We start from the raw sequence: 27,244 nt of genomic DNA, 5'->3' as shown, positions 1-27,244 counted from the left end.
TACCATCCATTGAGCGATGTTTACCAGAGTTTACCATCATTGCTTCAGTGAGGAAGAGCCCGAGGGTGCCCGGAAAACACTTCTGGAGGAAAAGTTGCGCACAGACTCCAATTTTCCTAACACTTCTGTGTCTGGAATGGAGAGTGGGTGCCCTGAGTTCTCACAGCTTGAGGATGCTGGCTGCTGAGATCCTGGCACCCTCGGTGAAATGTGAGTGAGATGGTGTCCCGTAGGCTTTCCCACAGAACATACCAGCCAGTCAATTTGGTTCTGTCTGGTAGACTCTGACACCTCCCACTGTAAAACAATGAACTAACATTCTAGTTTATCTGCTGGTCTTTTAGGGGAGGGAACTGGGAATGAACTCGTTTCCCAGAGTCTGCATGCCTCTGGATGAAGGGCTACATTAAAATTCTTTGGGACACACAAAGCTGAGAAGACCACAGACTTGAGACAATGTCCCCTGGTCAGCCCTCCGCTCCCAACAGGGCAGCCAGCAGGAAGCCTTTGTCCGCGGAGTCCAATCCCCTGGCTTCTTACTTGGAGCTGAAGCTCGCTGGGGTTGCGGCCACGAAGAAGCCACTCAGATAATTACACGTCTTGGTTCATTGTGTTTTAGGTTATGGAAATACGATGCATGTAACTGCCTATAAGTTATCCTATTTAGTATCTATTACTTTGTAAAATGTTTTTTGTTCATGTTTGGTGTACTTTTAATACCTTTTGATTAAAAAATTTTACAAGCTGTGATCTATATACTTTTAAAGACTTTAAAGAAGCTATTGCCTTTATGAATAGCCTGTAAAAATGTCTACAGCTGAAACTCAATATTATCCTTGCTTCTGTATGCAGGCACATGGTGAAATAAAAACAGGGTGGAAAAACCCACGTCACTACCCAGCAAAAGTACCCCAAATCCAAGCCAACAGACTATGGATTATTCACACACGGCATAATAAACATCTGCATCAGCAATTTCCACTTTGTGCCTTTTTTTTTTGCCATCTTCACAGACATCCAGAAAACTACAAGGCTTCTTAGTTTTGGGACTGTCTGCTCAGATGTTAGAGAGTAAATGTGATCCAGACACAGGGCCAGACAAGAAGGCTGCTCTTAATAGCTAAAGACTGTGAAAGAACCACCCCCCAACCCCCCGCAAGAACTAAGACAATCTAAGGGTGAAGTAAACCCAGAATTGACAGGGAAGAAAGAAAGCATCTGCGCATGAATAATAGACCTGGTGGAATATCTTATGAATAAGAGTTGGGCTACTTTGTCTCCAGAGTAGAAAAAGACTCCCTAAGCCTGACAGGTCTCATTCTCTTGGGCTGGCTTCTCCACCAGCCTCAACAGGACCACTGCTAACACCTGTGCTCACAACTTCCCAGGGAGTCTCTTCCCCTAAGTCCACATGAAAAGTCCCAGGAAAGGACTCCATTTGGCTCGGCTTGGGTCACATGTCCATTCTGGACTAATCACTGTGACCGGGCCAGTGGGGTGTTCAAGAGGCCAACTCTCATTCAAACCACGTGTCTGGAAGGAACATTTATTTTTATATCCTGAAGTCAGTTAATGTTTAAGACTTACTTTCAACAAATAAGCATGCTCTATTTCATTTTCTTTGGGGATAATATCAAATTCCCAGGGCAGGGAGGTGCCAGCAGGCTCTGATAGTCTTATAAATTCAGAACCAAAACCTTGTCCACAATCAATCATGTCCTGACCCTTTGGATGACAGGCAATAAATTCCATGTTTCTAATCTTAGCAGAGATAAATGCTGCCTTCACCAGGATTCACGTGACTCTCAGTTCCCTGAGTAGGTCTGGAGTCAATAGGACGCCCACAGGTAAAAAAGACCTGAATCCTGCTCCCTTCTCTTCTTCCTCAGACATTGGTGGACATGTGAGTCGAACTGCACTGCTTATCTTCTCTGTGTGAAGGCTGTTATGATCCAGTATTACGATTTCACACAGGACTCTTCCCATTGCCTCAGTTTCCATGAATACTTGGTGTAAATAGTGTCCCATACACAGTCCACTTCTGAATTATCTTTGGGGTTTAGATCCTAGGTGTTTTGCTACCAACAATGAGATAGAAACATTGGCAGAAAAAGTAATAAACATGGAGAAAAGGGAACTAATATTTATTAAGTACTCCCCACGTCCTAAGCAATGACCCTTTTATATACAGTGTCTCATGAAAACCCAATAGCAACTCTAAAAAAGTTGGTATCATTATCCTCATATTTGGATGAGGAAACAGGCTCAGAGAGGTTAAATAACCTGCCCCAAGTCAGAGAACTAAGGCGACGCAGAACTAGGATCTGTTATCAAGTATGTCTAACTCTGATATCGACTTGGGTAGCATTGGAAGTACTTGAATTCTTTCTTTTCTGAATTTTTAAATATTTTACACTTTGTATTATAAAAATATTAAGGAAATTTGAGAAGAAAACATTTGCCCATGTTGTTTATATAAAAAACTATACTTTGAAGCGGTTGAGATAGGGTTCATATACTTTCATATCCTGTTTTTCACTTGCCTTTTATATGTACTTTCCACATCTTCCTAATTATCATTGTTCTTGTTACGTATCTTAATGAGCTATGATATACCATAATATCCCTAACCATCCTGCTGTCATGAACATCTCTGTTGAAAAAACTTTTTTTTCTCCTGCTAATTATTTCCTTAAAATGAATCCCCAGCAGTGGGGTGACTGGGTGAAGGCAAATGAACATTTTTATGGTTCTTGACTTTTATTGCCAAATTGCTTTCCAAAGGGGTTGTGTTGATTTACAAGGACAAGGCAGTCCATTTTTTTTTCAGGGTCTGTTTTTAAAGCTACTTAAAAGAAATAAAATTCTATATGGAGCCAGAGGTCCAAATAATGTGTAAATCATGATCATCAGCCAAAAAGTCTTTGGAGAACTAGCCAGCCCTGGGAGCCAAACACTAAATGGCCCAAGAACTCAAAATACTGATGGTAATCATAACGGGGCAAAGAAGGAATGATTTTAGGGGGTTCATGTTCAATTTTGGAACCGTAAGGAAAAATTAATTAATCAATTAAGTTACTTTATTGAGGCATTTGGTATTATTGGTTCTTCATAATGAACAAACTTAACTTTTTCTGTTTCTGCTTCGTCTCCCCAGCTTTGTTGAGATATAATTGACAAATAAAATTGTAATATATTGAAAGTATGCACACGATATGGTATACATGTACACTGCGAAAGAATTCTTACAGTCAAGTTAATACATCCATCACTTCGCATATTTACCTTTTATGTGTGTATACGTGACAACGCTTAAGTTCTACTCTCTTAGTAAATTTCAGTATACAATACAGTGTTATCTACTATAGTCACCATGTTATACATTAGATCCCCAGAACTTATTCAGCTTATAAATGAAAGGTTGAACCCTTTACCAACCTCTTCCTATATCCCCCACCCCCAGCCCCTGGCAACCATCATTCTACTCTGTTTTCCTGAGTTTGACTTTTTTTTCAGATCTCACACATAAGTGATACCATGCAGTATTTGCCTTTCTGTGTCTGGCTTATTTCACTTAGCATAATGCCCTCCAAGTCCATCCATGTTGTTGCTAATGGCAGGATTTCCTTCCTTTTTAAAGGCTGAATAATATTCCGTTGTAAACAAATACCACATTTTCTTTATCCATTCATCTGTCGACAGACACTTAGATTATTTCCATACCTTGGCTACTGTGAATAATACTACAAACATGGCAGGGGGGTGGGCGGTGCAGATATCTCTCCCAGATAATGATTTTCTTTCCTTTGGATATATACCCAGAAGTGGGATTGCTGGATCATATCTATTTCTGCTTTTGACACTCAAATACAGACAAAACTGACTTTATTAACGATAATAGCAGTAGAGGCTACAATTTACTGTGTGTTTATTGTATGTCAGGCACTGCGCTACATACTTTGTACACATTACTTCATTTCTTCTAAAAATAACCTGATAATGTGCTTCATTATTGGCATTTTATAGACAAGGAAACCATCCTGGACCATAAGCTTCCTGAGGGCAGGGATATTTGTTTTGCTCAATGATGTATCCCAAGGGCTTAGAAGAGCACATAGTAGGTGCTCAATAACTACTGGTTTTTTTTTTTTTTTGAGATATCACCAATATCTGTTAAAATGGCAAAAAAGAAACAAAAACAAAAACAACTCAGACAATACCATGATCTGATGATACAGAGGAACTAGAACTTTTAGACATTACTCACAGGAATACAAAAGGGTACAGCCACTCTGGAAGAGCTTGGAGCTCTGTATTAAATTAAAGAACCACTTACTACACAACTCAGCAATTCCACTCCTAGGCATTGACCCAGGTGAAATGAAAACTTATGCACCCATAAAAAACTGTACATGAAAGTTAAAATGGCTTTATTCAAAATCACCAAACACTGAAGTGTCCCTCAACTTGGGAATCAACAAGTGTAGTATACTCGTACAATGGAACACTACTCAGCCCCAAACAGAATGAACTATTGATATATGGAACAATATGAATAAATCTCAAATGCATGTGTATTACATATAAGCAAAAGGAAGCTGACTCAAAAGGCTACATACTGTTATATACAGTAATATGAAATTTTGGAAAATGCAAAATTATGAGGACAGAAACAGATGAGTGGATGCCAGGTGCCAGGTTTGAAGGAAAAAGTTGACCACAAAGGCACAGGAGAATTTTGGTGGGCAATGGAACTGTTCTATATCTTGATCGCGGTGGTAGTTACATGACAGTAATGTTTGTCAATAATGATAGAACTATATACTAGTTATGGGTTGAACTGTGTCCCCCAAGAGTTCATATGTTTAAATCCTAACCTCCGTACCTCAGCACCTGACCTTATTTGGAGAGAGGGTCTTCACAAATTAATCAAGAATAACTACTGTTGACCGAATGAGGCTCCAAAAGCATAAGTAGCTTCTCCAGGGTCATGGGTAGCACAGCTGGGGTTCAAACCCACCCAGCACCCCCGGGATACACCGAGCCCTATTCCCTGACTCGGAAACAGGTCAGGGGACGGACAGACACACCCGGTTCTGGCCACTCACCTGACTCCAGCTGCCCGCAAACCACTCCACCTCGCCCGTGCAGGGCCCGTTGTCACACGGCGTGGCCTCCACTGGCCGATTGTTCCCGCAGCCCTCCAGGGGCAGGCTGCTGACGTGGTTGGTCATGCACACCACCGAGCGTGTCCGCACTCCAGCCCCACACTCTGCCGAGCACTGTGGGACAGCAAGGGGCGCCTTAGAGGGGAGGCCTCCCCGCAGGTTCTGAAGCCACTCTCAAAGGATGCGAACGACACCGCGTTTCCCCACCACATCTTTCCCCTGGAAACCTCTGACCACTTCTCAGGCACACTTTCCTCCATTACGGGATATCAGTATGGCACCCTGTCCTAGATTTTCAGGGATGGTCTTCTTTCCAAATAGCCTGTCCCACGGCTGTGATTAATACACGTACACTTGTCAGACTACTGTTTTGGCTTTCGATTTCGAAAATCTATTCAGCAGCAGAATAGTGAGAGCGCGAAAACTCAGGCACACCATCTGCCTGCTAGTAGCTGAGTCTGGACTGGTCTGGGAAAGGAGGGCTGAAGTCTGTCACAAGACATTGCTGCCTGATACTAGGGCAGATTGTTCCAGTGCCCGAGGGCCACAGCTACGGGAGTACTGGGAGGTGGCCTGATATAAAGGGAGAGCTGGGCCTGGGAACTGGACACATCAGTGTTAGTATCCCTGCTATCTGTGTGACCCATGCTCACCTGGACAGCAGGTACAGGGGCACATTCTTGGCAGGATGACTCAGAGTCTGCACTGTAACAAGGTTTCCAGGGATTCGTAGGCACATTACAGTTTGGAAGCACCCTGAGGGATTCTGCTAAGGGAAATGGTGCAGACCCGGTCTAACTGGGAGGGAGGCACTAAGGACAGAGGCAGCCACTTATGTCTCCAGCCCAGTTAAACTTCCAAGGTCTTCTGAAGAATCCAGAAACCCAGAAACTGTTCATCTGATGAACAGTCCAGCTGCCCTGGTCAGAATATGCCTACTGCCAGCCAATCAACAGCTTCCACAAGAAAAGGCAGGCAAAACTCATTATCTCCTGCCCCGCTCGCTCCTCCACCCCAAAGTACATCCTCGAATTTTGCTTAGTATTTTTCCCTAACATTTTTTAAAAATTGTGGTAAAATACGCATAACATAAAATTTACCATATTAATCATTTTTTAAGAGTACATGTCAGGGGCATTAAGTACATTCACATTGTTGTGCGACCATCACCACCATCCAACTCCAGAATCCCTCTCTCTTCTGATATAACTCTTATTTTTGTCTTTGATAGATGAATTCAATTTCTTAATGGCTTTCCTTGTACACAGGTAACTGATGGGCTACTGATGAACTATATACACCTTTGAGTTCATCCTTGACACCTGACACCAGGGACCCTAAGGCGGCTGGGCTACTGGGGAGGGGAATGGTGGGATTGGTTTTGAGTTTGTAAGAAGCAGGGAAGGGGGCCTGCCATTTGCTGAGTGCCTGTTCTACACCAGGCACGCCCAAGATGTAGGAAAGGTGTGATGTAATCCCTCGCTTTATTTAGAATTTCATTATTTAATATTCGTGTGACGTGCTAAGGAATTTCATTAGCAGAATTTCATTATTTAATATTCGTGCTAAGGAGAATTAAATGAATTCTTTCATATCCATGTCTCGATCTTGGAGGCCCTCAGTCTTCATAGAAGGATAGAAAGCCTACAGTAGTTCACCTCTGGGTTTTTCCCCAAAGTCAGAAATCACCTTTGGGATTCCAAGCTAGCGATTCGTCTCTGTGTGGTTTGGGGCACCTCGTGATGCACGGTTCCTGCCCATCAGCCCAGCAGACTTGGTCCCACCCGCCCGCCGTCTGGCACGCTCACCCTCTCGCTCCACTCCGTCAGGAACCAGCTCTTGGCGCAGGGTCCCATGTCGCAGTTCTCAATGTCGTTGGGCCGGAGCTTCATGTTGCATTCCTCATCATCGACCACGTCCCCGATGTTGCTCACACACTTCACGTCGCGGGTCCTCTGCCCCACTCCGCAGGGCACCGAGCACTAAAACACAGCAAGTGCACGTCAGCGCACCGGGCAGTGCCAGCTCCGAGGGCCCCTCTGGTCAGGGTGCCCTCGTCCTCGTTACCCGCCACCTGAGCAGAGGACGGGGTGGGGCGAGACCCCTGGGTTGCTGGGTCCCCTCTCAAGCAGGATCGCAGCCTGAAAACATCACATGCCTTCTCTCTAAGATCTGCTTGGATGTCTTGCCTACTCTGATCCTCTGGGCCTCAGTTTTGCCATCTGTAAAATGGGAGAGCACGATTCGGAGAAGGAGTTGGCTCTAGCAGCCTTTGCCAGCCTTCACTCCACCGTGACACAGGAGAGAGAGAACACCTGTGTGCACACGGCTCCCATGGGCTCACCCTGAAAGTTGGCCCTTAAGTCTATCAGGATGATAGGATGGCCCTATCAGCACATCTTATGTTTTGCAGAATAGTCCTTCCAGAACCCCATAGGATGGGTCCTCCTGGAGAACCCAGGGTTCTCCCGCGTCAGGTCTTGGAGGGGGGAGGCAGGAGGGTGGCGGTAGGTCTTGGAGGGGGAGCTCCAGAGCAGGCTGGCCTGCTGCGTACCGAGGTCCAGTCCGTCCGGATCTGCCACTCGCTGCAGATCTTGAGCTGGCAGGTGCTGGTGGTCTCGGGCTTCTCCAGGTGCTGGCAGCGGTAGGGCTGCACCGTCAGGCTGCGGTTGGCATACACCTGGCGACACAGAACCTGGCGGTGCTGCATGCCCAGGCCACAGGTTTTGCTGCACTCAGACCACTCTCCGATGTCCCAGCTAGCTCAGGAACGAGAGATCGAGAGGGACCGGTCACTTCAGTCAACAGGAAGAGAGCATCTTACACAGAAGTTGGCTGAGCCAATTTACACAGAAGCATCAGAATTGTTATAGGTGATCCCCAGCCCAGAGCAGTGCCTGGCAGTCTGCCTAAGGCCGTCTGACTCCATAAAGAATGTGGCTCTGTTCCATATTCTCTTTACTAGTGATTAGGGCCCAGATTCCGTAAAATTATAGAAAACCAAGAAGGTACAAAAGATTTTTATCTAGTCAGAAAAATAACTCCAAGGATGAGTTTTATTACCCTCTAGAACATTAACCCACTTTGGAACTAACTTAGAAATCTTCTTCTAACCTTTGTTATTTTTCATGAACTATTTACAAATCAGTTTCACATATTTTCCTCTGTTATCCTGCTTTGTCATTTCCTTAAATAAGACATCGGCACATGGGCACTATGTCTTCGGATGAGAATTATGTTCTTATTAGTTTGAGAATTATGTTTTGACGCCTTTTAGGGCTTTTCCTCCTTGTTCTTCTAAAAGTGTCCTATTTATTATTCAGTAACTAAACCAAGACCTCTCCTGAGACACTCCCCAAGCAGATTATTTGTGACTTACATTAGTCTCTCTCTGTACACAGCTCACCTGAGCACTGACTGTACTGGATTGTAACTCTTTGCTTCCCTCTTTGTTTTCCTTGCCAGCTAAAACCTAATTGCTCCAATTCACCAAAGGCTTCCCGGGAGTGTGCTGACCAGTTAAAGGCTATGAGCTCCTGTGTGAATCCTGAAAGACAGGTGCGCTTGCTAAACAGATTGCATTTTATGCATAGACTAAGTCTCCTGTTTCTAAATCAGATGTAGGCTGATTTAAAAATTAGATTACATCTACTACTAGGGTCCTATGCACAAGCAACCAGAAGTGAGCTGAAAACAGGCAACCGGAACAGAGAGGCCCTCTTACAAGGCTGGGCAAGGGAAGATGTTGCAGGGTTCCTCCTCCGGGGTCGGCTTCATGCTCAAGTCACAGTAGCTCTCAGGAACCTCTTCGTGAGTGTTTCTGTTCACACAGCGAAAAATGGGGTACTGAGATCCTGCAGGGACAAGAAGAACACACTCTAATGCTGGGCTATGAATGCAGATGCGCAGAGATCCGGGTGCTGATGAAGAAAAGCCTCAGAACCAGAACGATTCACACACACACACCTCTCCATTCCTGAGTTTACACGCAGCTCCTGCACAAGGGCTTTCCTAGGCACTGTCCGGGGCAGAGAAGAGCAGGAATAGCTCCTGCCCTCAAAGGCCTTATAATCTATTTGTGGACATGGTTTGAACATGTTCAAAGGCAGATAAAAACAATTCCCCTAAGAGTTCAAGACAACAAGAGAGATCGATAGGCAGGGGAATGATTATAAAATGAACACAAATAATAACTTCTTGAAGATTTTCTGCAGACATGAACGAGAGAGGGTTTTGCAGAGAGACGGTTGGTTTTGGGTAGCTGTGCACACGTGTGTCTTGGAGGGGGCTCTGTCCAGTCCGCGGAACTAGAACAAAAGTGCATGGCAAACTGGCCTGCAAGTGCCAGGTATGTTGAAGCAACAGTCAGGTTGGGGCAGACAAGTAAGAAGATTCAAGAGAGGCTAGAAAAGCAGCGGGCTTCGCCTTTGTAAATCATTTTACACATTCCCCCAGTAAAGTACTGATCCAGTGGAATTTTCGTTATTTGAGTATATGTCTGCCTCCTATGAGATGGTGAGTTTCTCGGGGACAGGACTAGTGCTTGCTCAACCCTGTAACCCTGTAACCCCAGTACAGCAGGGGAGTAAGTGCTCCATAAAAGTTTGTTGAGCGAATATTTATCAGAGGTCTAACATTTGTTTTTGTTATTTTGCTAAAAAAAAAAAAAACACTGCCTCAGTTTTTTTGTTTGTTTTAAATGCACAGCCTCATGTTTCATACTTAATAAGGCATAATCTATTTTGGAGAAAAAGTCAAAGTTTGTTCAGTGGAATTTCTAGCTCTCAACTGGAAAAACAAAACAAAAACTGATTCAATTCGGCCTGCCTCTCTCTCTCTCTGCTACCCCCTGGTGGCAGCACTGAAGTATTACTACTGGGTGTTTACAAAGAACCCTAACTGGGGGAAGGTGCAACCCGAGCGTCTGGAGAGTAAGATGCTTTTTCATAAATGTGTACCCACCCCTCCCACCCCCGGCCCCAGTCTAGGCCAGTAGCTGAGTCCTGCTGGGCAGAACACTGGCATGTAGGCTACAGCTTTGTCTCAGTTCTGTTGCTAATTGGCCAGGCATTTAGAGTTTCTCAACTTCAACTTGCTATAATTTTAATTGTAACTAAAGGGACAACTTTGAATGTGTCTCTAAATATTTCAGCAGCCACGAAGTGTTCCAATGCTTCTTTAAGCTGATCTGTGGGACACACCGAGCCAGAAGGTAGTTCTTGTAAAAAACGTGACAGTTTGTAAGACAGTTTTGAATCAGAAACAATCGTTTGTTTAAACTACTATGGGGGTAAAAATTTACAGTGCAGTTATAACTTGAGACCATTATTTTAAAATAATGTTCCAATTAAACATAATTACTAGGTGAGTAAAAAGCAGTACTACGCATAGCACAGGGAGTTCAGCTCGGTGCTTTGTGACCACCTAGAGGGGTGGGATAGGGAGGGTGGGAGGGAGATGCAAGAGGGAGGGGATATGGGGATGTATGTATACGTATAGCTGAGTCACTTTGTTATACAGCAGAAACTAACACAACAATGTAAAGCAATTATACTCCAATAAAGATGTTTAAAAAAAAAGGCAGTACTGGCTATAAAATTAATAGGAAGCAAAAACTTTTGTGGAATTAAATTTTGTCCAGTAACATATCTGCTTCCATTAAGAAGAGATTTTTAATGAAATTCAACAAACATTAAGGACATTTTGCTGAGTTACAAAGATGAATAAGATTCAGTTCACAGCTTGCAGGATACTCATTGGGACGCAGCTATTAAGCGATTAAGTAAAAATTTTATTATTTAGCCCATCCCTTTCCCATCAGACCATGCGGGTTTAACTTTTCTACTTACACGTTTGTGGAGTGGAAGGCAAAAGTAACTACCCCAACTGCTTGGCACTAATGAGGGGGGAATTGAGTATCTTTAGCTGAAAGGATACAAGTTACCCTAGGAATGCTCTGTGCCTTGGAAAGATGGGTCCTGTTTGGGGCTGTGTGCACTTTGGCCACTGCCTGCCTTCCCCCTGGTCCAGTTCCAGCGTTTAGCCAAGGAAATAAACTCAGAGGTACTCTTTCTGTCTCCGATGGTGAGAAAACACTAGATCTATAGTTCTTGACTCCAATGACCGAAAAGGTTTCTTTCTCTGGGTCAGTTTATATTTCTGCAGAAAGGGAGACTATCACTCAAAATGGTACCTGGCCACCTCTTCATTGTCCAAGCATGCCACACAATTAGCCCTCTAAGTGCTAGCCAGCAAGAATGGGGTGGGGAGGTCAGGTGCTGGCTGGGCTTCAGGTAGCAGGAACAATCTGGGATCAGTTTGGTTGGGCTGTACGTTCAATGTGTTGATCTAAACAGAAGTATGTTACGTTGGAGGGGGGACTGTACCACAGGTAATCAGTGGGCATTAAATGAGGTAAGTCAGTGAATTCAGGGGACCATGTAGAGGTCAGTGAGGCATTGTGGAGAGATGGACAAAATAAGAAGAAAGAAAAAATTAAATAACTCTAGTCTTGGAACGTCAGGGATCAACTGGGCCAAGCCAGGAGTTTGACCAGATAAACGGAGGTCCGGGCAATGACTGGACAGAGTATGGGCCTCTCTGGTACACCGGTGACAGGGTTCCTCCCTGTGATCATGCTATCCTGATGCTGGAATTTTAATCTGAGAGGCACAGAAATGTGTGGTCTGGTGAGTGCTGCCAGGAAGGACTGGAGGAGAGTTTGGGAGAGGGTTTGTGTGGGGAAAATGATGAGATCTCGAGGCAAGTGGACTTGGGTTGTGCAGAAAAGAGATGGACAGCCCTGGCAGGCTCAGAATTTCTTGGTCACGGCACACTTGTCACTACCACTGACAACCATGAGATGAGCTAAATGTTTTTGCACGTCCACACTGCCTCCCTGCCCTGACGTCTCTGAGGCCATCGCTGGCTGGGAGCAAACCTTAGAGGGAGCAAAGGGGTCCCTCCATCATGCCTGGTACAGAACAGATACAGACCGCTGAATGACCACCGGGATGTGTCCAGTGAACACAAGGCTGGGTGAGCAGCACGCAGGGTGCGTGGCAAATGGCACATGCTCTTGTCCTTGTCCCACTGTGTCCACAATGCAATGCCTTATGGTCTCCAGACAGGCCTACGTCTCATCCTACTGGAAAGGCTGGGCCAGGCTGTCGTTAAAGACATGAAATGGAGGAGATTCTTCTACACATGCCACCCTTGATATCAAACCACATGACAACAATCTTTATCCTTTCACCTAGTTTTCACCTAGTTCTGAGTGTATCTGTTTTCACCTGGTCTCACCTAGCTCTGAGTGTATCTGTTTCCGTTAGCAGGCATCACACCACTACCTAAATGGTAGACTATTTCAGCACTATCAAAATACCTTTTGATCCTGGGCTCCTATGTCAAGTACATTTCATTTCACACTGCTTACCTCTATGGCGTCATGGACAGATCCTCACTGAACTGATTTTGGCCTTAATGCATAATTATCTCTAGCTTTCTGCCTCTTTTAAGACACGCTTAACAGGCATCTAACTTTCCCTCGTAAGGCTTATAAGAGAAGTTGGCACAATGACTCTCCAGTTCACATTCTCTGCGCAAGTATTAAGTATAAGCACAATAAAACCTCCATAAATTAGCACTCCAGTTATGAAGGCATCATGGAACCAGCAAAGATTCCAGGCAGGAAGGGCTCCAGACCCCAAGAGGAACCAAAGACTTCAATTCGATTCTCAAAAGCCACTCAGTCAGTGCTCTTATGAAAAAGATAAAAGCGTTAAAGGTGGTTGTGAAAGATTTTTCCATGTGTTGATTATGCCATCGTTTCCAAGTTTTGTACTCTCAGACGCAAGTCTCTTGAAGAAAAGGAAAAAAAATCCCCAAACCAATATGCTGGAGGTATCAGTTTCCCAGCTGCAGAAACTCCTCAGGGATACAGCCTCTGTTTCTATGGTAACCTCCCCTCGAAGAAGCTGTTTTACAGTCACAAATAGCACTTGACTACAAGCAGGAGGCTATCACCATGTATATGAAGGAAATCATGACTGCACAGTTATACATATCCTTGCCATGAGGATCTAAGGCACCCGGAACAGAAAAGCAGCATCAATTTCCAGCCCAGGTGCAGAACATCAGGTCAGGGGTTTCTGGACACCACCTCCCACATCTATCTTGCCTTTGAGTGTTCAAGGACACAGGGCCATGAGTCCATATGACAGTCCAGACTGATATTGATATTGACCCTTTTACACACAGCCGGGCTTTGCTTCAAGCCTATCACAACTCTGCTACTTTCTGTATTTATTTTTATAAATTTATTTATTTTATTTTTGGCTGCGTTGGGTCTTCGTTGCTGTGTGTGGGCTTTCTCTAGTTGTGGCAAGCAGGGGCTGCTCTTCGTTGTGGTGTGCGGGCTTCTCATTGCAGTGGCTTTTCTTGTTGCGGAGCACAGGCTCTAGGTGGGTGGGCTTCAGTAGTTGTGGCACGAGGGCTCTGTAGTTGTGGCTCACGGGCTCTAGAGCGCAGGCTCAGTAGTTGTGGCACTCAGACTTAGTTGCTCCGTGGCATGTGGGATATTCCCAGACCAGGGCTCGAACCCGTATCCCCTGCATTGGCAGGTGGATTCTTAACCACTGAGCCACGAGGGAAGTCCACAAATTTATTTAAATTTGTGCTTTATTTAAATTTCACCTAGGCTCCACCTTTCCCCCTAAATCCTATTACTGGATCTTTTCTTTCCGTTGGAGAGATGCCCTATGCTCCCACTGGTGTGTGGTCCCCTTTGCTGCATAAACTGACTTTGTTAGGCTATAGCCTTGTTCCTGGTGGTCTGAGTTGATTGGTCTTAAGATAATGGGACAAATACAGGATTAAGAATTTACTGAGGAGGAAGAATGGAGCTGTGGAGTGTAAAAGCTAGCTAACTAACACTTCAAGCTCCCAAAGCATTTTTTTTTCTGAAATCCTTATATCTGAGAATGACTTTTGAATGGCATTTGTGTAAGTGTTCCACAACCTTGACTTGTATGTCAGCTTGTAAATCTTGAACTAGGTGAGTGTATTCTCTGATTATTAATGAACATACTGTGCAGGAAAGGGTTAACTCAGCAGGCCTGGGTTGCTCAGACCCTGCATATTCCAAAGAGAGACCTGTATTCAGGACTGGCCCTTGACCAGGGCTGGAGATAACCTCAGAGCCCTTGGAATATTCTGCAGATAAGAGTTTTTCTATGCCAGAGATCTTGGGTTGCGCTCTGTCAGTTTGACAAGCTAGTTTATGCCAACAATGTGATTTCTGTGAATGCCTGTCTTTGCATGCCTGAGGCCTTAGGCCATGTTGTATTAGTTTGACCTCTGGGGTGCTAAAGGCTGAGTAGCTAATGTGGGAGCTACATGCCTATGTGGTTGAACCCCAATAAATCCCCTGGACACCAAAGCTGGAGTGAGCTTCTCTGGTTGGCAATACTTGGCTCATATACAATATTGCTGAGAGAACCAAGTGCATCCCTGTGCCACTCTACTGGGAGGGGACACCTGCAGGCTGGCGCCTGGTGTCTCCTGGACTTTGTCACGTGTGCTTTTCCCTTTGCTGATGCCAATCTGTAGCCTTTCACTGTAATAAATTGTAACCATGAGCACAGCAGGTTTTCTGAGTTTTCTAAGTCCTTCCGGTGGATCACCGAGCCTGAGGGTGGTCCTGGGGACCCCCATCACAGCCTCACACTAACGAGCCGTCTCACAGTCAGGCTCAAGCAGGGGAAGCTTTGCCACGTGCCTGGGGCCTACCTGCATGTTCCCCACTCCTGCTCCGGGATCTGCAGAGACCCTCCCAGCCCGCACATGAGCTCACCTTTCCCGCAGGTTGTCGAGCACTCCGTCGTCCCCAGCTGTTTCCAGTTGTGATCCCGGCTCCGCCGTGGGGTCTGTGGTGCTGGTGGTACCACATTGTCCGGCCGGTGGGGAGAGAATCTATCAGGATGCCTGACCGGGAAGGTCTGTGCTGATTCCGAGGTGAATATCTCAGGTGCCCCGCCGTGCACGTCTGCCTTCTCTTCGTCCCCCTCTTTCCCTTCTCCCTCCTGCTGGCTCCCCCCTTCTGGTACCAGCTGGCCGTTGAAGGGCTCCCCTAGGAGAGGCAAGTGCACACACCACAGAAGATGGGTTTGGACGGTGAGTTGTAAAGAGGCAATGGCTCCAACATTAGAAATTAGGTAGCATGAGATCATTTCTAATTCATAGCACATATATTTAAAATAGGCAGATGTTAATTTCCCTAATATTAAAAACATTATTAAAAATGAATAAGAAAAAGATGAACATCGCGGTAGGGAAAGTGGGCAAGGGACAGGGAGAGGCAATTTCTTTTCACATGAGAAGAAATACACACAGTCAAAAGTCACACAACAACACTCAACTTCCTTCCTAATTAAAGAACTACATGAGAAAGCAACTAACAACAGCAACTCTATTTACCTAACAATAAAGATGAGAAACTTTGGAAACCCTTAAATCCTTAAACCCCTCGCTGAAGGTGCAGGAAAACACACTTTTGCACACTGGGTGAGCCTGCAAATATACGCAAAGTTTTGGAGGGCGACTTGGCAATATCTCTCTAAATTTTAAACGCACATACCTTTTGACCTAGGGATTCAGTTTCCAGGACAATTGTCATACAAATATTCCCATTCTTTTATATAAAGTGGTGTGTATAAGTATGGTTACTAATTTGAAACAGCAAAACAGTAAAATGAACTTAAATGTCTACCAGTGGTAGTGGTTCAAATAAATTATACTACAACCAAGAATGAAATATTATGCTATTTTTTAAAAGAATGAAGCAAATACACGTTGTGACATGGAGATATGACCCATAGGTTGTTTAGTGAAAGAAAAAAGCATAGCAGAATTCAGTTTGTATACACATACACAGACGTGGCCGGACACTTTTTGAGAGACTAATTTTTTTTTTTTTTTTGGCCACATTGTGCAGCGTGTGGGATCTTAGTTCCCTGACTGGGGATCAAACCCGTGCCCCCTGCATTAGAAGAGCAGAGTTTTAAACACTGGACCACCAGGGAAGTCCTTGAGAGATTAATTTGTGTTTTGTTCTTTATCTCTGTTCCTCCTCCTCTCCTAGTCCAAGTGGCCAAGTTCTTAGATCTTCTTGTCTGAGATTTTTGCAGGAGTGAAAGTGAAAGCTGCAGGAAGTTAAGGGCTCTTCCTTCCCACAGGGAAGCCTGAGCTCCGAGAAAGGATAACAGGTCCCAGAGGGGCCAGCCCAGGGAAAGGAGGAGGGAAAAGTGGAGAGAGCGCTTTCTCAGAGAGAGACAGACACAGAGAGAGAGACAGAGAGAGAGAGATCTCCAAAGTGAGGAGAGGCAGGTGTTTGAGGTCTTGGGTTTCCTGAGCACCACAGACCTGCCAGGCAGGTATCTTTTCTCTATCTGGGGTGTGTGTGGGAGCCCCCAGATTGATTGACATTGAGTTTTCTACCAGTTTCAGAGAAGTTTCAAATTGAGGTTAGATGTATGTTGGCTTATGGAAAAGACTGGCACGTGATGTTCCTGGCACACTTAGATTGTAGACAAATATTCAAACTGGCCGCATACATGTTTGTATACGCACGGAAAGGGCTGTGTAGGGTCCCACAAAATTGTAAAGAGAGATTCCCTCTGGGAAGCTGGGAGAGGGCTGAGGTTGGGAATACTGCTTTTTTTTTTTTTTAAATAGACATATATATATAATATAAAATACACATATTAATTAGAGCAGTTTAGGTTTGCAGCAAAATCAAGTGGCAAGTCTAGAAAGTTCCCGTATCTCTCCTGCCCCACACATGCACAGCCTCCACCATCAACATCCCACACCAGAGCGGTACGTTTGTTACAACTGATGAACCTACACTGACACATCCTTATCATCCGAAGTCCATAGTTCACATTAGGGTTCACTCTTGGTGTTGTACATTCTGTGGGTTTTGACAAATGTATGACATCTATCGACCATTGTAGTATCACACAGAATAGTTTCACTGCCCTGAAATCCTCTGTGCTCTGCCTATTCATCCCTTCCTCCCCTCTAATCCCTGGTAACCACTGATCTGTTTAATGTCTCCATAGTTTTGTCTTTTCCAGAATACCATATGTACATACTTGGAATCATACAATATGGAGACTTTTCAGATTGGCTTCTTTCACTTAGTAATATGCAGTTAAGATTCCTACGTGTCCTTTCATGGCTTGATAGCTCATTTCTTTTTAACACTGAATAATATTCCATGGCCTGGATATACCACAGTTCCTTTATCCAAATTCACCTACTGAAAGACATCTTGGATGCTTCCAAGTTTTGGCAGTTATGGAGCAGTTGCATTTTACTTTACATATTTCCGTTTTGATTGAATAGTGTTCAAGCATTCATTAGTTTAATATAAAATAAGGAGGCAAATTCTAAGATTACTATAAAATGCAGTTAAAACTTAGAGCTTCCTCTACCCTTTCAGCAGCACTTTCTTATTTAGTTGGCTACTTATAATACTTCATGGTTTAAAATATTATATGCAAATTAAACTAATAGAATCAAGACCAGCATACTGATATAAATGAAACTGTCCAAGATGTTATCAGATAAAACATTTTAAAATCTTTTATGTACCTTATATGTACTGGGCACTGTGCTAGGATGGACACCTAATTTATTCAATACTTTCCCCCTCCCAGATAAAACCTTTAAGTGTATATTTTTCCCTCTCTATTTTGTAGACTGTGAATGTGTTCAGAGAAGTTACTGACTTGCCTGAGGGTGCACAGCAAGAAAGTGGCAGAATTGAATTCAAGCTCTGGCCTCCTGACTCCACTGATACGGTGGATGAAGCCTGGTCCAGATTGCCTCTCCTCACCAACTTTTTACAGCTGACTCCTTCTGGCCTGCCCTGTCCCAGGCAGCTGATCCCAGAACCACATGCTACCCATTAGCTGAGACCCATTAGGCTTGTTATCACTCATCATCATCCTATATGATTTCAAATAGTCTGTCCAATTGCCCTTATAAATCAGCATCAGTAATCTCAATATTTCCCCATCTGAACTTGGTTTTTCAGACTGTATACTGCTTCTGGAAATGGTTTAAAAATTCTTTCAGGCTGAGTGTGCTGACTTGGAGTTTGGACAACACATGCACCCCAAGTGCCAGGTGGCTCCTCCCCGACCTGTAACAATCAGATAACCTGGTTATCCAATCGGCAGCCCAGAGAAGGATGTATGGCCAGGTCTCGCATCTGTCTCCTCACTTCCTAGGACAGGTGTTGGACCAGGTCACCTGTAGGCAGTGTAATAAGCACAGGGGCTAGTGACCCAGGCTGATCTGAGGTCATTGTGAGACCTGGGCAAGTAACTCAATCTCTCTAAGCTTCCATTTCCTTACTCTTAAAATGGGGCAAATAACAGTACCGCCCTCTGAGCATAGCTGTGAGAATTTGATGAGTTAGTCTATGTGAAGGGCTCAGCAGTGCCTGGCACATAGCGAGTACTCTGCGTGTGAGTGATTATTAGCGATTATTATTAATATTTCTGCAGACCCTTCTGTCTGAAAGATGGAAAAGACAGTCTCCATTTGGGTGGTGGGCTCCATCACCATTTGGTAAAGAAATATCAGCCAGGGGCTGTGCTATACCCAGCAGAGGCAAGCAAAGCTGCTGGCTCTGTCAGCAGAGCCCACAGGGAAGAGGTGGATTGTTAGGTGTGAATTCATTATTCTTTTCTTATAGGTGAAAGCTGTGTTAGCAGAAGCAGAAGGGGACCAAGAGAAAAGGCATGTGGTAGACAGAATAACGGCCCTCTGAAAATGCCTGTGTCCTAACATCTGGAACCTGGGATGTGTTATTTTATACGGCAAAAGGGATTTTGCAGACGTGATTAAGTTATCCTGGATTTTGAGATGGAGAGATTATCCTGAATTATCTGGCTGAGCTCAATGTAATCGGAAGGGTCCTTATAAGAAAGAGGCAGGAGGGCGAGAGTCAGAGAAGGAGAGATGACAGAAGAAGAGGGTCAGAGGCAGAGAGAGATTTGAAGGTGCTATTCAGCTGACTTTGAAGATGGAGGAAGGGGACATGAACCAAGAAACGCAGGTGGCCTCTGCTGAAAAAGGCAAGGAAACTGATTCTTTCCCAGAGCCTGCAGAGGGAGCACAGCCTGCCAACACCTTGATTCCTGCCCAGCAAAACCCATTTTGGACTTCTGACCTCCGGAACTATAAGACAGTACATTTGTGCTGCTTTATGCTCCTGAGTTTAAGGTCATTTGTTATAGCAGTGATAGGAAACTAATATAAAAGACATTTCAAAATGTTGAACTGGAAAGACAGACTGAGAATGTTCATTTTTGAATCAAGTGAATGAAACACTCTTATCAGTGAAGGCTCAGGCAAATGGTGATATCAAGGCCCACTGACTCTGTAATATGTGTCCATGGGTTTTCTCTGTGTTGACCGAGAGACAGAGGGCAGATACACAAGAAGAAGAGAGAAAGGGCGTTAAAAGGAAATGATCTGGAGTGATTGGCCGCAAAACCAGAAATTTTACCTGGTCTCCTGTGAGGCAGCACCTGTGGGCTGATGGCATTGCTCCCCATGATTACGTACTCGTAGTGGACTCCTGGGTTAGGCTGCTGGTGTATCATCTGACAACACAAAGGTCAACGTCACTGCACTGGCACACATGCATATCCCCTTCCTGCTGGCTTTGGGCTCAGCGGTGTAAGTGGCACTAACTAGAAATGAGTGGACTGATTTACATCTAATAATATTAGCGGACTGGTGACACACTAAACGAAAGCTATTTCCAGATGGCTTTTTGCTATCTGCTTTTGAAGAATGAAGAACGTAGTCTTTGAGAGAATAAGAAGAAAACTAGGCTGAAAGTCAAGATTTTATAAATTTTAAACAGGAAGATGGGAGCAATGGTAGGGAACCTTTCTGTAGGCTCCCAACCATCCTCTACCATTGCTTAGATTTTGCTCAAGGCCCTCAAAATATCCAAAAGAGACACTTAAGTTTACACTACAGAGAACCCATTTGAACACTAGGTGGCGCGACAGAGTCATGTAAGGAAGGGCCAGACCTCTGGCAGCGTCAGCCCGAGATCCCCTAGGTTCTTCCCAAGTCCTCTACCTGGCCCGGGACACTGGCTCAGGAAGGGTCTGACCCAACCCCCTCCCTCATTGACTCTCTGGGTCCCATCCCCTCTCATCCATGGAAAGTTCCAGAACCACAGAGAGATGAGGTGAGGAAAACAGGTATAAGGTCAGTAAGTCTCCTTGGGTCCTATTCTCTCAGGGACCCATGACAAAAGCTACCTAGGGCTGTGGAAGTCAGCAACTAAACATTGTCCAGGACAAGAACACAAAACAAACCAGCATGGCTGAGCAGAATAAATCCCTCCCTATTGGCTTTGGAGCACAAAATCCTTTGTGCTCATGGCTTTCCTGGAGGGAAGCAGGGTGGTGGGCTAAATGGAGCCACGGAATGCAAATCTGCAGTGAAAATACGAGCCAGGCAAGGAGACAGGTCACGCTGTGATATTTCTATCTCTACTGCTTTACGAAGGGGTTCTCCTGTTTACCCGCTGGGTCACCTACAGCAAGTCCCTCAATCTCATGGTTTTCGATTTCTTCATCTGGAGAAGCAGGAGGTGAGAATCCAGCTGATCTCTGAGGTCCTGTTAGCTACAGGCATTCTCTGAGTCACTCCTGCATGGGTGGGTCCTGTTTGGTCCATGAGGGTGTCTATGCCATCCAGTTACACCATCAGCCTTTACCCCTTCCCTACATGTGAAACGTGGCCTCCTGTCTAGAAATCACCCAACAGAAGGCAGACATGAGAACCCCTGGGCCCCCTACATCCAGGAACCATGGTGGGGAGCAGAGAACCCCCGAGGGACACGGTGGTGTGACCTCAGGTCCCTGCTGTCTACTCCTAATCCCCTCACTTCTCTTTTCACACAATCCAACAGTCATTCTGGGGCCGGAAAGCCTTTCCCCCTCTACTGTGCCTCTTCTGTGTGAACATTCTGCCAGTGCAAACCTTGTCCCATTTATGAAATTATTATTGGCCACCACATCCCAGACCACCCACAGTGGGCCTTTAACAACCTGAGTTTTCACCCCTGATGCCATTCGAAACTTACCCGGAGTCCAACACCAGCTGGACAGTCTATAAAAAAATATTCAAAATGAGCTATAACAAGACTTCCTTTGTAGTTTCTAGCCCATGAGCCACTAGGCCCAAAGGGAATGAACATGTAACTGTATAGTTGGACAAGTAATATTTATAAAATTCAAACTCGGCAAATATCAAGTAGACCAGCATGGCTTTGGAGATGGTGAGAGAATATATATCTATGGGTGAGCGCGATCTTTTTTATCAAAACGTGATTTTGAGCTTTTATTTCCGGTCACCTTTTATTTCCTGATCTTTTTAAGAAGATTGGATTCTAGTGGTTTCTTTTAAAAAATAAGGACCATTTTTAACTCTGGGGCAACTGAATACTTTAGTTTCTTGTCAAAGAAATCCAAGTTCTGTCTTCTGCGAAGCAGGGAACGACTAGTAAATCTCTATATTGTTACTCCAAGCTTTTTTGTGTCATCTGGAGTACGCTGGAGTTCTTGTTTCTTCACTTGCTTTAATAGAATTTGAAAAGGGCTGGGAATTGTGAGTGGTCTTGTCTTGCTCTAGGCATTTGCTTTCTTTTGCCATAAAAAGAAAACACGCCAAATTAGCATAGGAGGAAAGTGCCTGGAGGAGAGCCAATGCTCATGAAATAAAGGATATGTTTTGCCTCTGATTTGGTTCAACAAGTAAAATTGGTTTTACTGGCTCAATAAACGCTGAGGGTAATAAGCATCTGGGAGAGTTTAAGGTTTCCATGAGCTAGGTACATTCGGAGGTGAGGGGCAAAGATGAATGCCAAGCATGTAAGGGTACCCCAAAAGGCGCCGCTCACATGGTCTTATTGAGCAGGGGCAATATTTGTTGTTTATTTGTTCTAAGTGTGGTCCTGAGAAGCAAGAAGATACAAAATCCAGGCAAGAGTTCAAACTCACATAGACATCCAAGATCTCATTAGTGGGACCTTCGGCCAAAAAGGACTCTCCGGCAGTGCTCGAAATCTCATTTGGTCGCTTGTATGTGAACATGGTCCCTCCTCCTTCATATTTTCCAGGCCGGTCAATTGCCCAGTTCCCGTTGATGATGGAGCGGCCAGAACGACTTCGCAAGGCTGTTGAGAAAAATGAGAGTCCTCAGGTAAGCCCAGGTGTGCACAAGAAATTGACTGCCCCCTACTTGCTGGCTTATTCATTCATCAGATTTGTCATTATGATCCACTATGTGCAGGGCACTGGCCTAGGCCCTGGAGCAGGATGAGGCATCTAGATCACAGCCCTTTGGGCTTCGTCACTTCTTCAACCCACTTCAATCCCTTCTATCACTTGGACTTAGTCTAGAAAGGAAGGGTGGGAGTGGTTAGGAGAGAAGAATGTGGAAAATGTGAGAAAGGAGAAAGTTAGAGGTGGAAGATAAAGGGGTGGGGAAGGGAAACTGTGTTCTATCCCATTATCTAGGTGAGAGGTTGCACATTGGCAGCTCAGGAGCTGCTTTTGGCCCACAAATGGAATTATTTTAGCCATTGTAGTGTTCTATTTTTGTAAATAATTGAAACCAAATTTAAGAATTGGGAGATTTCACATAAAAATTTTAGAGTTCTAGCTTCTCTTGTAAAACAAGAAGACATGTTAACCTTGGCTCCACATTCTCTCATGGCAGCAGTCATGGAGCTGAGGAGGACTGCCTGTGTTAGATGGGGCCTGCGTGCTCTGGCTTGCCCTACTCCCCACCGCTCCCTAATGCTCCCCAACACTGAGGCTAAGTCTCAGTTTATTACCCATTTATTTATGAATATAGATTATTTATTCCATTTATGATCATGCTGAATTAATATTTTCCTTATAGAATAGAAATTTTCTTACAATTCTTCCTACTGGTATGTCTACTAAAAGTGGCAAAGCTAAAGACAGGCTAAAAGGGTCACAGGACTTTCTCCTACTTGGTCATCTTCATTCATTTGTACTACCTGACTTCTGTGGACTTTTGAGGATGTAGCTATGTTACCTACTCCCACATACACTGTCAGAATTCATCTTCACAACATTGCTAAGCGGATGTGCATCCTTATCTTTCAGAACATGGTTCAAGTCTGAGAAGGAAGTTGTTCAAGTTCATGAAGATAAGTGACAGAACTGCTATTTGGAGTCCAATAACAGTGGACTCAGGAGGGAGGTAAGAACGGAGATGAGGGGCAAGGAACAAGGTGTTAGGGTTATTGAGAGAAGGAAGGACAGCATCTGAGAGCAGGCTTGACTCCCTTGGACATTTGGTACCTTGAAACCCACAAGCGAATGGCAAATTGTATTTAAAGGAGATCCCATTTTAAGTGGCATGGTCAACAGTGGGCCTGTGACAGTCACTGGCTCTGTGTACTTCCAATTTACATAGTTACTAAACTTAATTTTTTTACAATGTATTATGAAAAAAATTTACACATAAACGAAAGTAGTGAGAAGGGTATAATAAACCTCCATGTACCCATCCCATCACCCAGCTTCAATAATTATTAACTCCTGGCTTAGCTTGTTTCACTTTGCAAATCCCAGACACTATTTATCCTTACATTTTTCAGTAGGTGTCTCTAAAATATAAGGACTCTTTGTTTCTTAAAGCCAGTTTCAGCAGTGTTTTCTACAATGGGGCTTCCCAGGCCTGCAGAGTCAGAAGCTGCTCCGAGAGGTGGAAGAGCCCCCAAGGTTGAGGTGGCCTCCCCTGCAGACTCTATCCCTGGCTGGCTTGTTGCCATGGCTCCTGGGAGACCACAGCTGTGGAACATCAAATACCAAATTAGAAAATCACTTCAGCTTACTGAGTGGCGAGGAAGGGTCAAGAGTAGAGACTGAGGATCAATAGGTTTGGGGCTGTTTTCTCTCAAAACCACACTTCTTGAGAGTGGTCCATACAGTGTCTCCATGTTTTCACTTCCCATTCATTTCTCAATCATCTCCAGTCTGACTCCTGCACCCATTATTTCACTGAAACAATTCAAATGAACGTCACCGGGACCTCCATGTTGCCCAATCCAATGGGCATTTTCCAGCCTTCCTCTTATTAGATGTCTCAGCAGCATTTGGCACTACTGGCTGCTCCATTCTATTTGAAACCTTCTTTCACTGGTTTCTGGGACACCTCACTCAGCTGGTCTTCCTCCTGCTCTTGGGCTGCTCACCTGTTCTTTCTTTTTTGTCTCATCGTTCTCTACTCGGCCATTAAATGTTAGTGTTCCTTAAGGCTTCAGAGTAGACCTGATTTGGGTGCTGTACTCCTTTCATGGGTGATTGCATCTTTGCTCATGGCTTTAATTACTATATTCCAGTGACTTCCATATTTATGTCTCCAATCCAGACTTCTCCTCTGGTTCCAGGCTTATGGAATTTTAGTTCCCTGACCAGGGATTGAACCCAGGTCCTCAGCAGTGAGAGTGCGGAGTCCTTACCACTGTACCATGAGGGAATTCCCTGGTCCCAGACTTTTATACCTAATTAGCTATTTGACAGCTTCACTCAGATGTGTTGTGTAAGCCTGAATTCATCCTTGACCTCTTCCAGTATTTCTTTTTTTAATTGAAGTATAGTTTATTTACAATATCATATTAATTTCAGGTTTATGGCATAATGAGTCAGTATTTTTACATATTATACTCTCTTTCCTCTCCCCTTTGGTAACCTCTAGTTTGTTTTCTATGCCTGTGAGTCCATTTCTGTTTTGCATATACATTCATTTATATTATTTTTTTAGACTCCACATATAACTGATATCATATAGTGTTTTTCTCTGTCTGACGTATTGCACTAACATAATATTCTCTAACTCCACTCATGTTGCTGCAAATGGAAGAATTTCATTCTTTTTATGGCTGAGTAATATTATATATATATATATAATGGAATATATATGTATATATATCACATCTTCTTTATCCATTCATCTGTTGACAGGCACTTGGTTTGCTTCCATATCTTGGCTATTGTAAATAGTGCTGCTATGTCCACACATCTTTTTGAATTAGTGTTTTAGTTTTTTTTGATGTATACCCAGGAGTAGAACTGCTGGATCATATGGTGGTTCTTATTTCAGAAAATGGTACCACCATCCATCTAATTAGGAACCTAGGACTCATCCTGGACACCTCCTCCCTTCCTTGTCCCTTATAACCAATCCATCATCAAATTTTATTTGACCTTCTCCATATTTCTTGAACTCATCTACTTCTCTTCATGTCCACTGCCATAATCCAGGGCCAAGGTACCATCAGATTTCATATGGACTAACTCAAAAACCTTCTGACTGGTCTTCCTGTTTATCTTCTTTTCAGCCAGAGTGATCTTTTCAGAGTGCAGATTTGATAACCAACTGTGACTCAAAATCCTTCAATGCTTTCTATTTCTCTAGGAGAAGAACCCCTCAATCATCAATGGGGTCAGGGCCCAGGTAACGTAGTCCAGCCTCATCTTGTGTCACTGTTATTCTTCTCTCTGTGCTCTGATCCCTGGCCTTCTTTTAGCTCATCTGATAACATCACATTCCCTCCAAAATGCTGTTCCTTCTTCCAGAAATGCTTTCCCTAACCACAAATCCTATTTGTTCTTTAGATGTCAGCTCCTTCAGGTAATCTTCTCCTACCCTCACTCCAGGCCTCTCTCTTCTCACATGCTCTAAGAGATGCAAGAGCCTTTCCTTCAAGGCACTTAACTCAGTCTGTATGCATGCCTATTCAGAGCATGACTTGGTTAATGTTTGTGTCCCACTACTGTAAGCTCCCAAAGGGCAAAGACAGTGGTGTTTCCTCACCAACAATAGTGGGCTCTAGTGCCCAGCATACTGCTCACCATGTAGTAGGAACTTAATACTTACTGAATGCAAAAATATCTAGTAGAAAAAGGCAACAGCTCAAAAGAAAGACAGGCAAAGAATGATAAATAGGCAATGCACAGAAAACCAAATACAAATTCCATAAGCAAATGAAAAGATGCTCTACCTTACTTATAATTTAAGAAATGCAAGTCAAAACCACAATGAAATATTCTTGACCCACCAGATCAGCAAATGTTTAAAAAATTTTATACTGCCAGAATTGACATGTGTGTGAACAAGCAAGCACCCATGACATTGTTGGTGGGAATGTAAACCGATTCAACCTTGGAGGGCAGTTTGGTTACAATCTGTTCTCAGGTCAAGAGGATGTTTAAATGCCCATCCTCTTGACCTGAGCATTGTACTTCTAAGAAACTACTTGAGGGCTATCCTTCTATAAGTGTACAAAAGTGTTTTTTTGTTTTTTTTTAAAATATTTGTGCTTTTTTTTTTTTTATTAATTTATTTATTTTTGGCTGTGTTTGGTCTTCGTTTCTGTGCGAGGGCCTTCTCCAGTTGCGGCAAGCGGGGGCCACTCTTCATCGCGGTGCGCGGGCCTCTCACCATCGCGGCCCCCCTTGCTGCGGAGCACAGGCTCCAGACGCGCAGGCTCAGTAGTTGTGGCTCACGGGCCCAGCCGCTCCGCGGCATGTGGGATCCTCCCAGACCAGGGCTCGAACCCATGTCCCCCGCACCGGCAGGCAGAGTCTCAACCACTGCGCCACCAGGGAAGCCCTACAAAAGTGTTTTTAATAAAGATATTCTCTGCAGACTGTTTTAACTTGAGAAAAACTAAGACCAACCTAAATATCCATTAGTAGAGGATTGCTTAAGTAAATTGTCACCCTGGATAATCATGCAATGGACTATCACGTGGCCCTAAAAATGATGAGGCAGGTCTGTGTACGTGGGTACGAAAAGAACTCTGTGATACATTAAAATAAAATTTTGATTTTCTTACTTGAATACTTTTTTTTTTTTTTCATTTTGGCTGCACAGTGGGCATGCGGGATCTTAGTTCCCCAATCAGGGATCGAACCCGCGCCCCCTGCAGTGGA

At 44.2% G+C, this 27,244-nt stretch overlaps 1 protein-coding gene across 1 annotated transcript in view; it reads right to left on the bottom strand.

Annotated features, from left to right (window-relative positions):
* Nucleotides 1–27,244, bottom strand: part of THSD4 (thrombospondin type 1 domain containing 4) — a 576,458-nt gene that overhangs the window by 7,035 nt on the left and 542,179 nt on the right. Inside the window, exons 9-15 of the mRNA XM_082443764.1 lie at nucleotides 22,271–22,446; nucleotides 19,753–19,849; nucleotides 15,022–15,297; nucleotides 8,893–9,022; nucleotides 7,723–7,927; nucleotides 6,977–7,150; nucleotides 5,109–5,282 (exon numbers count right to left, since the gene is read on the bottom strand). Coding sequence (XP_082299890.1) covers nucleotides 5,109–5,282; nucleotides 6,977–7,150; nucleotides 7,723–7,927; nucleotides 8,893–9,022; nucleotides 15,022–15,297; nucleotides 19,753–19,849; nucleotides 22,271–22,446 — 1,232 coding nt within the window. The remainder of the gene's footprint in view (nucleotides 1–5,108; nucleotides 5,283–6,976; nucleotides 7,151–7,722; nucleotides 7,928–8,892; nucleotides 9,023–15,021; nucleotides 15,298–19,752; nucleotides 19,850–22,270; nucleotides 22,447–27,244) is intronic.

Source organism: Balaenoptera physalus, assembly GCF_965194825.1.
Source record: "Balaenoptera physalus genome assembly, chromosome: 2".
NCBI lineage: Eukaryota > Metazoa > Chordata > Mammalia > Artiodactyla > Balaenopteridae > Balaenoptera > Balaenoptera physalus.
The sequence above is the reverse complement of the archived record's forward strand: the minus strand, read 5'-3'. Positions and strand labels throughout refer to the sequence as shown.